This window comes from Heteronotia binoei, chromosome 16, assembly GCF_032191835.1.
Source record: "Heteronotia binoei isolate CCM8104 ecotype False Entrance Well chromosome 16, APGP_CSIRO_Hbin_v1, whole genome shotgun sequence".
In the NCBI taxonomy this organism is placed as follows: domain Eukaryota; kingdom Metazoa; phylum Chordata; class Lepidosauria; order Squamata; family Gekkonidae; genus Heteronotia; species Heteronotia binoei.
The window spans coordinates 32,651,783-32,664,300 of NC_083238.1; the positions used below are offsets into that span (position 1 = coordinate 32,651,783).

General features: G+C 42.8%; 1 protein-coding gene and 1 pseudogene across 3 annotated transcripts in view; one reads left to right on the plus strand and one right to left on the minus strand.

Moving 5' to 3' along the window:
• Window positions 1-12,147, plus strand: part of MAP3K20 (mitogen-activated protein kinase kinase kinase 20) — a 159,960-nt gene extending 147,813 nt beyond the window's left edge. For 2 of the 3 annotated variants that reach the window (XM_060257076.1, XM_060257074.1), the window contains exons 17-20: window positions 2,286-2,402; window positions 8,403-8,477; window positions 9,558-9,708; window positions 11,316-12,147. In XM_060257076.1, the coding sequence (XP_060113059.1) occupies window positions 2,286-2,402; window positions 8,403-8,477; window positions 9,558-9,708; window positions 11,316-12,016 (1,044 nt within the window). In that variant the 3' untranslated portion in view covers window positions 12,017-12,147. Of the gene's footprint in view, window positions 1-2,285; window positions 2,403-8,402; window positions 8,478-9,557; window positions 9,709-11,315 lie in introns of those variants that run through there. The other variant, XR_009556302.1, reaches the window with a different exon arrangement.
• On the minus strand, window positions 5,651-5,768 carry LOC132585526 (U2 spliceosomal RNA; annotated as a pseudogene).
• Window positions 12,148-12,518: the final 371 nt, after the last annotated feature.

Consider the following 12,518-nt stretch of genomic DNA (forward strand, 5'->3'; position numbering starts at 1 on the left):
TATATTAAACTGCATTGTTGGTCCCATGACATAACTGTATAACTGCTTCTTATACACTGAATGCTCTTATCAATTTGTCTTCAAGGTGTGGCTAATCATTTGGTGTTCATTTTTCAAAACCTCTACAATATTCAGAGGGCTGCACAAAAATTACTTCCTTTCCATAGGTGTTGCATTGACATTTCGTAGCAGTGCCTTTCCACTGCCATGTTTATAGTGTGCAATTCAAGTAATATCTGGGGACTGAACTCCAAAGGGAATTCTGGTCATCACATTTAACGGGACTGCACACCTTTTAAATGCCTTCCTTCCATTCGAAATAATGAAGGATAGGGGCACCTTCTTTTGGGGCTCATAGAATTGGACCCCCTTGTCCAATCTTTTTGAAACTTGGAGGGTCTTTTGAGGAGAGCCATTGGATGCTATGCTGAAAATGTGATGCCTCAACCTCAAAAAACAAGCCCCCCAGAGCCCCAGCTACCAATGGATCAATTCTCCATTATACCCTATGGGAATCAGTCTCCATAGGGAATAACTCAGTGCCCAGCAGACATTATCCCCCCCACACACTTTCTTATGACCCTGAAGGAGGGGGAGGGCCTCCAAACTGGGCAATCCCCTGCCTCCATCTGAGGATTGGCAACCCTAATAAGAAACAAAGGGCGTTTTCGCACTCACCTTCAGCCGGCGCAACCCCCCTCTTCACCGCGCAGGATCTGCGCGGATTTCGCACTAAATGCCACAGAGCAGCCAGAAGAGCCGGAAACTCCCGTCGCAAAAGCCGCGCAAACGGAAACTGCTTTTTGGTGGTTTACGTTTGAGCGGCTTTTGCGCCGGGAGCTTCCGGCTCTTCCGGCTGCTCCGCGGCATTTAGTGCGAAATCCACGCAGATGCTGCGCGGTGAAGAGGGGGGTCACGCCGGCTGAAGGTGAGTGCGAAAACGCCCAAACTGTACTTCTCTATACCAGTGAGTATATAAACATGTATAGCCCCGTGGCGCAGAGTGGTAAAGCTGCAGTACTGCAGTCTGAACTCTCTGCTCATGACCTGAGTTCAATCCCAGCGGAAGCTGGATTCAGGTAGCTGGCTCAAGTTGACTCAGCCTTCCATCCTTCTGAGGTTGGTAAAATGAGTATCCAGCTTGCTGGGGGAAAAGTGTAGATGACTGGGGAAGGCAATAGCAAACCACTCTGTAAAAAGTCTGCCGTGAAAACATTGTGAAAGCAACATCACCCCAGAGTCGGAAACGACTGGTGCTTGCGCAGGGGACTACCTTTAGCTTTTTATATAAACATGTATAAGCAACTGAGGATGCTCTTTACACACCTAATCTGTAAAATCTGTAAAAAATTATGTCACAGTGAATGTTACTCTTTCAACTGCCACAAAACCTATTTGCTTCTGTGCTTCAAACTAACATGGCTGGCTGGAGTTTTTTTTGGGGGGGGGGAATTAAAAACATATGTGTGCTTGAGAGAAGAGAGAATGTGTGTGCCTGTGTGTATGTCTATGAGAGACAGAGATACATGAAAAATTATGCATATGTATTACTTAACATGCTAACCTCTGTTCAATTGTAAATATGAATGATTTCTAGGGGAAAGAATCGTTGATATACTTACTTTGGAAATATCAATGGCTCAGTTCAGATGTGCTTTTTAACCACTTAGGAAAATGTATTCTATATCGGAGCATGGATCATTCTGAGAACTTTTGCTTATATGAAGGCCAATGATTCTTATATTTTCCCAAAGTTCACTTCCCCACCATGTTTTCATATGGCTTCCACAATGGGGGATATTTGATGAGCTTTCAAAGTCATACTCAGCTCCTGCATTTGTTTTTGTGGCTGCAAATGGTGGGAAATATCAGATGTGCACAGGAAGAAATAATTAACTTCGGAGTATTTTTAAAGATACCATGGCATTCACAGAAGAGGCAAGCTGCTTTTCAGTTCACATCTTCAAAGTCAAACTGAAAAGTGGGTTGCCTCATCACCATGTGGCAGAAATGTTTGGCTTTTCATTGTTTTCTTCTATAATTCTAGTAGTGGTCTTGGAGACCCTTAAAATGCAGCATTCATGATTCCCAGACCATGGTTCTTAGAAATACATACATAGGTAAATAAGAAGTGTTTAATGATCAAATGAATTGCAATGTTTGAAATACGTATTTGTTCCTAAAACAGATAAAATCATTAATGCGTTGAATTTTTGCCTGGGGAAGGAAGAGGGTATGCTTTCCATTTGCAGTTCTGAAAGTTTGCATTTCTTTTCTACTGTTAGGATAGTAAATGGAAAATGTATATGGAGATGGATGGAGATGAGATTGCAATAACTTACATAAAAGATGTGACATTTAACACTAACTTGCCGGATATGGAGGTTTTAAAGATGACAAAGGTAAGATTTTAACTGTTTTAAATGTTTAATGGTTTATATATTTAAACATTGTTTAATTTTTATGTTGATCAATTGCTGGAAGCCGCCCTGAGCCACTTGTGGGAAGGGCGGGATACAAGTCATAGATAAATAAAATTAAAATTAAAAAAAGATTCTGTTTATAAGCTTGATGCATTCATCATTTTCCAGATCTGAAACAAAACCACAAAAAGATCCCAGCAAAAAATACTTTCCATGTGTCTAAGTGCATTGTGCAAGCAGCTTTTGAAAAAAAATATTTCCCCCTATTTTTGTGCATTGGTAGTATAATAGCTACTGGGTTGAATTCCATCAATCTAACCCAGTTCTCTTCCTCACTACAGTCCCTGCCCCACATGGCTTTGGTCCATGCAGGTCCCATGATCCCCAGCAAAAGCCTTTTTGATGATCAAAGGGGATTCCCTCCTCCATTTATCACCAGTGAAAAAGCTGCTTGGATCCACCTTTTTGTTTCATTAAGACACTTCTGGGTGACATCCTAAACCATCTTAAAAGGAAACAGACTGCTATCATAGCGTGTGAGTTCTGGATTCCACAACAAAGTCAATAGTGTAGCAGCCAATGCTGACCTCAAGAGCATGAAACATTCCATGACATACTGGAGAAATTACACATTGACCCTTGACAGAAGTTTGTATTGTTGAAATGGGGAAAAAAAGCTGATGTCAAGAATGGAACCTTTAATGACCGTGATTTCCAAGGCCTGCCAATTTCCATTTCATACAAGCCCAAATTCCGTGGTGGAAATTAGCCATGCTGGCAACACTGCTAGTTCTACCCAGTTTGCAAGTTCTATTTATTTGATCCAAACTCCATTTGGATCCTTGACCAGCCCTATCAGGAATTATTTTGTGGATTCTGCCTGTCTGCCTTCTGTTAATATAATTGTCCCATTTTTACTACTGGACCTCTAGTTTTTGCAATAGTAGCATAGTAATAGTATCCATTCCTTCCCTTTCCTATTTTGTTTTTGAGGAGGGGGGTCTTCCTTTTTGCTCTAGTATATAGCTATACACCTATATTGCCAGGGGTTGGTGACCCTCTCTTCCTTCCCTGGTAGATTTTTTTTTCCTTATTAAAAAGTGAATGTTTTTTGTGGATTTAGTTTATATTTTTTCCTGGAGGAAGTTCCTTGTTTTGTTGGACGTGCACGCACATGGACTTCACTTGCTTCAGGCATCTAAACCTGTGTTTTGAAAACGAAATTGTAGAATGCTGGAACTTTTCTTTTTTACCATTCTAGGACAGAGAATTTTTAAAATATTTTCTTTTATTTATGAACGCAATGTGATTTTTACTTCCTAATGTTATGTTTGCTATTTTACCAGTTCTATGAGTTTAAACCCCATTCCTATATAGGGTTGCGAGCCTCCAGGTGGGGCCTGGAGATCTCCTGCTTTTACAGCTGATCTCCAGCTGGCAGCGATCAGCTCCCTTGGAGAGAATGGCTGCTTGGAAGGGTGGACTCTATGACACCATACCATGCTGTGGCCCTTCCTTTCGCCAAACCCCACCCTTTCCCAACTCCACCCCCAAAATCTCCAGATATTTTCCAACACAGATCTGGCAACCCTATTCCTATACTACTTATTTTAACATTTATAGTTATTAATTCCCGTGCAGATTTTTAGAAATGTTGCTTTGGCAATAGCTGCCATCACAGCACAAAGTTCTTCCCTATGTGACTGAAGGTTAGCTCCAGCGGCCATTGTATGGCTGGCTCTGCTTCCTTAAGCAGCCATTTTGTGGTTGCTATTCTGTGGCCACACCCACCACACTGGAGAGTGCTGCGATCCGGCTCTCGAAATCTGCTTGTAATCCCTGGGCCAAAGGAGGCCCGGCTGAAGTCAACTAGGGACAGGGCCTTCTTAATCACAGCCCCTTGCTGGTGGAACCAGCTACCGGAAGAGGTCAGGGCCCTGCGGGACTATGGACAGTTCCGCAGGGCCTGTAAGACAGTCCTCTTCTGGTTAGCTTATAACTGACTGGCATTGAAATATTCTGAAGGAAGACAATAAAATAGCATACTGACATTGATTGATACATTGATATACTGGTTGTTTTTAATTATGTAAATTATTATTGTATTTTAATTTTTAAACCTTATTGTTAGAATCATTATGCTGTGAGCCGCCCTGAGCCTGCCTTGGTGGGGTAGGGCGGGATATAAATCAAATAAAATGAAAATGAAATGAAATGATCAAAATTCCAAAAGTGCCCAGAGGCTCCAGAAGGTTGGGGATCCCTGACTTACACAACTGATAACCTGATATTTTGATTTTTAAAAGAAGAGCTAAAGTGTGCTTGAATGCATAGAAATAGAATTGGTGGCAATTGCCTTCCTTAAAAAAAAAGTGAAGAAAAAAGTTAGAAATATCCATCCCAGACCCTGTGTATCTCCTGTAGATGAATGTCGTTCACATGCACTGATCTCTGCAGATAGGCTTTCAGCATGCTGTCATAATGGTTATAATTAGATGGTAGTTGTGACACACCAAAACTGAGATCCACAGAGATCATCACATGCCAAAGACATTGGGTCTGTTCAGGGCCTGTTCAGACGCACAGTTTAGTCAGTTGTTGCTGCTGTTTCATACCGAATTAAAAGTGGCTGATCAGACAGCAACATTTCCCTCCCGGTAGTCAATTGTTGTCGCCTTCCTCTAATCCTCCCCCAAACTGGATTATTTTGTTACCTGCTCCTTTGTGCTGTTTTTTGAGTTGTCCGGTTTCACCTCGTAGTTTTCTCCGTCTGGATAGTTCTGCTGCGATATTAACCAACTTCCGGATGTCTGAAGGCTGTCCCAGAGCAAAAGGAGCCTCAGACATCTGGTTTACAGTCGCCATTTATTTTTACTACTTAGCAATATGCGCATAACCGCATAACCACATAATGTTTTTACCTATGTGCATGCACATGTGGCCCTATGAGCATAATGCTCTTTGTGCATAATGCTCTTATGCGCCTAATGGTGGAGGAAACAAAAAAAAGAACTGCATGGTGCCATCATGTGGACGGCAGAAGATGGTTTCACCGCAGAGTGATTCGAATTGCAGTATGGTAGTCTGATGGATAATATCTGGAACAAAGATATTCGGAACAGAACCGGGTCAGTTTAACACGGACTCAACATGCTGTGTGAACAGGGCCTGACAGTGTGGGATTGGCCCAAAGTCACCCAGCCAACTTTCATGGCAGATCAGTAATTCAAAGATGGGCCTCCCAGATCCTAGTCTGACAGTCTAACCATTATTCAACACTGCCTCTGACATCATCAAGATCAACAGATACTACACTTGATCTTAGCCAAAAGGCCAAGAAGCCTTTACATCACATTAATATATGTGACTAACTGGATCACAGCAGCGCCTGAGTTGTTTTCTAGTGGCAGCTACACATGGATAGGGTTGGATTATGAGGCTCTTAATCATGATTTCTGTGGAAAATTAGCCAATAAAGCTAAAGTGTACAGTTAAATGCTTTACACTTTAGCTTTATTGGCTAATTTTTGCCAATAATTTTACCCTTTGGTTATAGTAGGAAGATGGGATTTCCAACAGTTCTTTTAAGCACAGTTCCTTATTTGTAACTATCCCTGTGACAGGTCATGGATGGAACCATGTGTGTGTGTGTGTGGGGGGGGGTGTTGAACACACTAATAGGCCAATTTGCCCCAGGATGAAGTTTATAAAATAGAGTAAACAAAGAATGATTCCCCACTAGCCTTGTCCCAGTCATGTACTCCTCTTCTCCATGGCGCTTACATCTGATTTCGCATAAGATGCCACAGGGCTGCAGCTCACCCCACCTCTTTCCCGTGGCAAGCAGAAACCTGCTTTCAGAGGATCTTGCTTGCTATGGGAAAAAGGCGGGGCGAATCACAGCCCCACAGCAGCTTGTGCAAAATCAGACAGAAGCACCACAGAGAAGAGGAGCATGCGGCTGGGACAAGGCTAGTGAGTAGTCAGCCAAAGAATTATGCATCCATTCCTGTGAGCCCAAGCAGATCTTGGAATTATTTTCTGAACAGAAGTTCCAAATGCCACATGGCAAACTCTTTTGAACAAAGAGCAATTAAAGCACTGCTTGATCAGACCAGTGCTTCATCCAGTCTAGTATCCTGTTTTACACAGCAGCCAACCAGTTGCCCTGGAGTGCCAACAAACAGAGCACAGAGAACAGGGCCTTTTCCAATGTTCCCTCTTAGTACTGCTATTCAGAGGGCTGAGGCCTCTGGATATGGAGGTTCCTTTGCCATTGTGGCTAATAGCCACTGATGAACTTTTACTCCATTAATCTGCCAAATCCCCAGCTGGTTCTAAAAAGGGATTTAACAGATACTTAAAATACATGGCGCAGAATAGAAAGCTGCAGCACTAGTTCGATCCCAGCAGAAGCTGGGCTCAGGTAGCCAGCTCAGGGTTGAATCAGCCTTCCATCCTTCCAAGGTAGGTAAAATGAGTACCCAGTTTGCTGGGGATAAAGTGTAGATGATTGGGGAAGGCAATGAAAAACCACCCCATAAAAGTCTGCCAAGAAAACATCATGATGTGACATCACCCCATGGGTCAGTAACAACTCAGTGCAATTACACCTTTACCTAAAATATATCTTACTAGGGAAACCATTAAGCAGCAACAGCAACTCTAGAAGAAGAAGAAGAAGAAGATATTGGATTTATATCCCGCCCTCCACTCCGAAGAGTCTCAGAGCGGCTCACAATCTCCTTTACCTTCCTCCCCCACAACAGACACCCTGTGAGGTGGGTGGGGCTGGAGAGGGCTCTCACAGCAGCTGCCCTTTCAAGGACAACCTCTGCCAGAGCTATGGCTGACCCAAGGCCATGCTAGCAGGTGCAAGTGGAGGAGTGGGGAATCAAACCCGGTTCTCCCAGATAAGAGTCCGCACACTTAACCACTACACCAAACCGGCTCTACAACAATGAACATTAAGGTACAGGGATTCGTACCTTGTCACAAACTAACCTCGATTTCATGACAAGGTAACCAGAGGTCTGTACTGTAGTTCCAAAGAGATGGATCATATGTGTCTGTAATCATTATCAATATACTTGAATGGAAATGGCTGAAGGCACATACATGCTGCAAGTACATTACAGAAACTATGTAGGAGTAGGAATAAGTCTGGCCAGTCTGGGTGTGAACCCTCTAGCCCAGGAATCCTTCCATTACCTCCCTCTTTTCATTTTCCAGCGGCCCCGTGGCACAGAGTGGTAAAGCAGCAGTACTGCAGTACTGTGGTCTGAACTCTCTGCTCATGACCTGAGTTCGATTCCGGCGGAAGCTGGGTTTTCAGGTAGCCGGTTTGAGGTTGACTCAGCCTTCCATCCTTCCGAGGTCGGTAAAATGAGTACCCAACTTGCTGGGGAGAAAGTGTAGATGACTGGGGAAGGCAATGGCAAACCACCCCGTAAAAAGTCTGCCATGAAAACATTGTGAAAGCAATGTCATCCCAGAGTCGGAAACGACTGGTGCTTGCACAGGGGATTTTTCCTTTCCTCTTTCATTTCCTAGTTAGTGTGCTGTGATGTTACAGCATGGCTTAGCTGAGAAAGGGGAGGGAGCCCTTTAAAGGGCTGAGAAGAGGGGTATGTTTTGCTTTACCATTGCTTTACCATTTTGGAGGTAGAGATTAGCCTCACCCCCTTCCCATTCCGGCTGGGGACAAGTATCCAGATTGATGTGTCACCCACAGCCATGCCACAATTCCCGATTTGAAACTGGGATTACAGGAGGTTATTTTGTTCTGGCTTAAAGGGGAAGCGTACAAATCATGCTCAGTATGAGCATGACATTGGCGTAGATATTCCCATTTAATTCGACTGCTTCCCACTTTTGGTGTAAGGAAAAGTCCTGTGTGTGAGCAGTTTGAGATGAAGCAAAATGAAGAACAGTTGATGAACTATTCAAATCCATGAACACAATGTGATTTTCTTGCAGCCACCATTTGTAATGGAGAAATGGATTGTAGGAATAGCTGAAGATCAGACAGTGGAATGTATTGTAACTTACGAGGTAAGTGCTGGAAGAACAACCAATCCACCCCATCTGTCAGCAGAGTTTCATAATGAGGAACTGGCATTCTTTAACTTTTTTACCCACTGTAGTAAAGGCCAAACACTGTAATTAATTTTAAACTACCAGCTTCTGATACCTATCTGAACATTGTCTTCAGAAACTGAGCCCAGACTCCTAGCTGGGAAAGCTCTCTCCCTTAAGTTACGCACACACACAAAAAAATTACTTTTTTCTTTGAGTAATGCTCGGTGTAGGTGGTGTTTGTTGAAGAGACCATCTCTCTTACCTTTTCGGCAAAGCGCTAATTAGCAGAAAAGAGGAACAACAGGAGAAGGGAAAGGGCGAGAAAGAAAACATAAAATAAAATCTAGAAGCAATTTAGCCATGTATAATAGGATGGAAATTAGCCTTTGTATAAGGAGGTTTTTGGATACTTACAAAAAAAGTGTTTCATAAAGACCAATGGGATATTTCACACTGAGGCTAGTAATTGAAATTTTCGCACTGTCCCATGGCATGGATTCAAGCAGCGAGAGAGCGATATAGGAAAATTCTGGACCTTGCTTGCTCGCCTCAGAAGTAAAGAACAGTGGCTTTCTGTTAACAGGAAGAATAACCCTAGGTTCCTTTCAGACTGTAGCTCCTCACAAGAATCAGAGCTTGACAGCAGGATTAAAGAGCTAGCCACTGTAGGCAAGCTACCACAAGGGAACCCCAGCAACAATACCTTCTTAATGCCCAGCCTCTTCCAACAGTAAAGATTATTTACTTGAAGCACCACATGATCTCATAATTACTAAATGTTTTTTTTTAAAGACAGTCATTAAAATCTTTCCATTATACAGTGCACTGGTTTGAGGAAGGGAAGAAAGAGCATAATTTCCTATCAGACTGGTTACACAACTGAACAGTCTTTGATACAGGGCTGGAAGATAGTATCAAACAAAACCCAGCATGTCAGATTTATGGTATCATCGGTTTCACAGCTGAAAGTCCAACATGGCATGATTTGTTGTAAAGTTGTGTGTGTCGCCACCTTGGAAAGACATGTTGATTCTCTCTCTCTTTCATGAACAGAATGATGTTCGAACTCCAAAATCCACCAGACATATCCAGTCAGTGCAGTGGTGCAAAACAAAACTTCAGGATGAGGTGAAGCCAATTCAGCTCATAATTCAGACATCACTTCCAAATTCGGAAGTCAGTCCTCGGAGCAGATCCAATTCTAGTAAGTCGAAAATCTGTGAACTTAGAAGAGTCCACAAGTGGAAAAAGGGCTCCCTTGACCTCCTCTTCACCTCGCCCCATGCCATCATCTAATGGAAGACTTCATTGTTCAAGACTATAGTTTGGAGTATGGTTAGCTCAGTGTACCCACCAAACAAGCTTGTTTGATTGATGGGACAGTCAGGAGGGACTCTCTCTGTGATCTTAATTCCTGGGCAGGAATTCCCAAGAAAATAGGCCTTCAGATACCCAGACATGTAGGGCTTTAACACCATTATACTGGACAATTAAATCAGGACTGGACAAGATATTTTAAAACATGACATGGGTGGGGACAGTCTTGGCTGGGGAAACAGTGTATCTATGGGTGCATTCACACACATTAAATAACATGGTTTTCAACTGGATTTTCACTGTGTAAGAATAGCAAAATCCACTTGCGAACAGTCAGTGTGAAAGCACCCTATCTTATCCATTTTATTCTTCTGCCCTTTAAGGAGTTCAGAGCAGCATACCTACCCCCCATTTTCTCCTCACAACAGGTCCATGAAGTAGGCCTGGCTGGCCAAGGTCAGTTACAGACCAATATTCAAAGGAGAGTTATGCTCTTCTTTGTCCATTGACTTCAAAGGGTATAATTCTGCTTAGGAATGCACTGCTAGTGTGTTCGTTGCTGAGTGAAGTCATGTCTCCCACAAATCCTACTCAGCCATGCTAACCAATACACCACACTGACTGCCACTGGATGACCTGAAAGGGTTTCTCTGACAGTCCATTTATCACTTAATTGCTAATAGGTTAAAGACAGTACTTGAATGTTACATGGTGTCAGGTTATTTTCCAACAGAGGAGAAAGGTCATGACTAAACAAAAACATCTTATAATTCAGTATGTGCATCTTATAATTCAATATGTGCAGCTGTGTATGTTTACTCAGTCCCACTATCGGGTTTTTTTTGTAGCAGGAACTCCTTTGCATATTAGGCTACACCTCATTGATGTAGCCAGTCCTCCAAGAGCTTACAAGGGTCTTCTTACAGCATCTACTGAAAGCTCTTGGAGAATTGGCTACATCAGGGTTGTAGCCTAATATGCAAAGGAGTTCCTGCTACAAAAAAAGCCCTGCCCACTATAGTACTTTATTCACACCCACTTGTACAACTTCACTCTTAACAGTTCTTGAAACTCCATGCCTCATAGAACAAACGAAAGTAAAAGAGGTCTGTGACAGGATCTCTCAGTGTTCTTTTTTACTTCCAACCAGCTGTGGGGGGGGGTCCAATTCTGATCAAATGTGATGGAGAAGAGGTTGTTCTGTCCTTTCTCCATACCATTTAATCGATCTAAGGTACCATTAACTCTCCTGAAGAAAAAAATACAGGCATGTGAATTTGGGGGAAAGAGTTAAGACTCTTCTGATGCTCCTTCCCGAGCTTATTAGCAGTCCCATGCAGCTGTAGTGAAGTAAAAGAAAGAAACAAAACTGGGAGAGCCAATCTCTGTAATATCCAGACAGTTTATGTTGCTATGTCCATACTATTAGTGCTTATTTAGGAGGAATGTCCATTGTCTGGAATTTGAATCTGATGCTTTTATTTTTAAATTCAGGCATTGACTGCCAGTGGATGGACTCACTAAGGATGCTTAAGGTGAAAAGCAGCCCTTCTCTCCAGCCTTCTCGCCCTCACAGTCCCATTAATTTATTGAATCTGCCATACCTTCAGGATCAAGACACCTATGCTGCTGCTGTGAGACGGACCCAGGTTCCCGTAAGCTATCAGATTACCTCTCTAAATCAGTCAAGAAGCTCATCTCCGACACCATATTTATCATCTCTGCATTTGAATTCCAAGGGAAGCAGTACTTCCAGTGCGGCTTCTGACAGCCCTTCAGAAAGGGACAGGTCCAAATCTAGAAACAGGAGCAACTATCACAGTAACGCATCTCGTAATGTGTCCACGGGTGGAAGACGTTTTATAAGAAGTCCATCGGGGCCTCAAACAACAGTGAGGAACAGTGACAAATTTTACAGGACTTCAGTGTCAGCATTCAGTCCCAGTCAACATCCGTCAAGGTCACATGACCATAAAAAGTATGCTCACCACCAACAACCTCCCAAGCCCATCCCAGGGATGCCCCTGAAAGCCGAAAGCCAACCTGAAGTAGTAGCAGAAGAAGAAAGTAAAGTTAGTGAAGGCGGATGGACAAAAGTTGATTATTCAAAGAAATCCCACCGACATGTCACTGTGGCGAAACAAAATAGAGATAAGTCAAAAGGGTCAGGAAGAGGCCAAAAAAAATCCCAGTGATGATTTCCAAACAAATAAAAACTGGACAAAATGCTTAGCTTCTACAAAGAAAAAAAAGATTTTATAAAAATTGTTTTTTTAAAGATATTCCGTGCTGAATGAAAATAAAACTGATTGATCTGATCAGGAAATTGTTTCAAATGATCTATTTAATATGAAGGTGCTGCTTTTCCAGTGCATAACAGGTAGGGTAGGGGTTCCTGTCAGCACAGTGCCAGCTTCTGACAAATAAATTGACTTGTTCCGAATTTCAACATATGGATGCTTCATTTCCTGTTTGTCTAGTGCTGTTGAAATGTACATTAATGGAAGCCAGCATGGTGTAATGGTTAAGAGCGGCAGGCTCTAATCTGGAGAACCAGGTTTGATTCTCCACTCCTCCACATGAAGCCTGCTGGGTGACTCTGGGCCAGTCACAGTTTTCTCAGAACTCTCTCAGCCCCACTTGCCTTACAGCGTGCTTGTTGTGGGGAGTGGAATGGAAGGAGATTGTAAACCACTT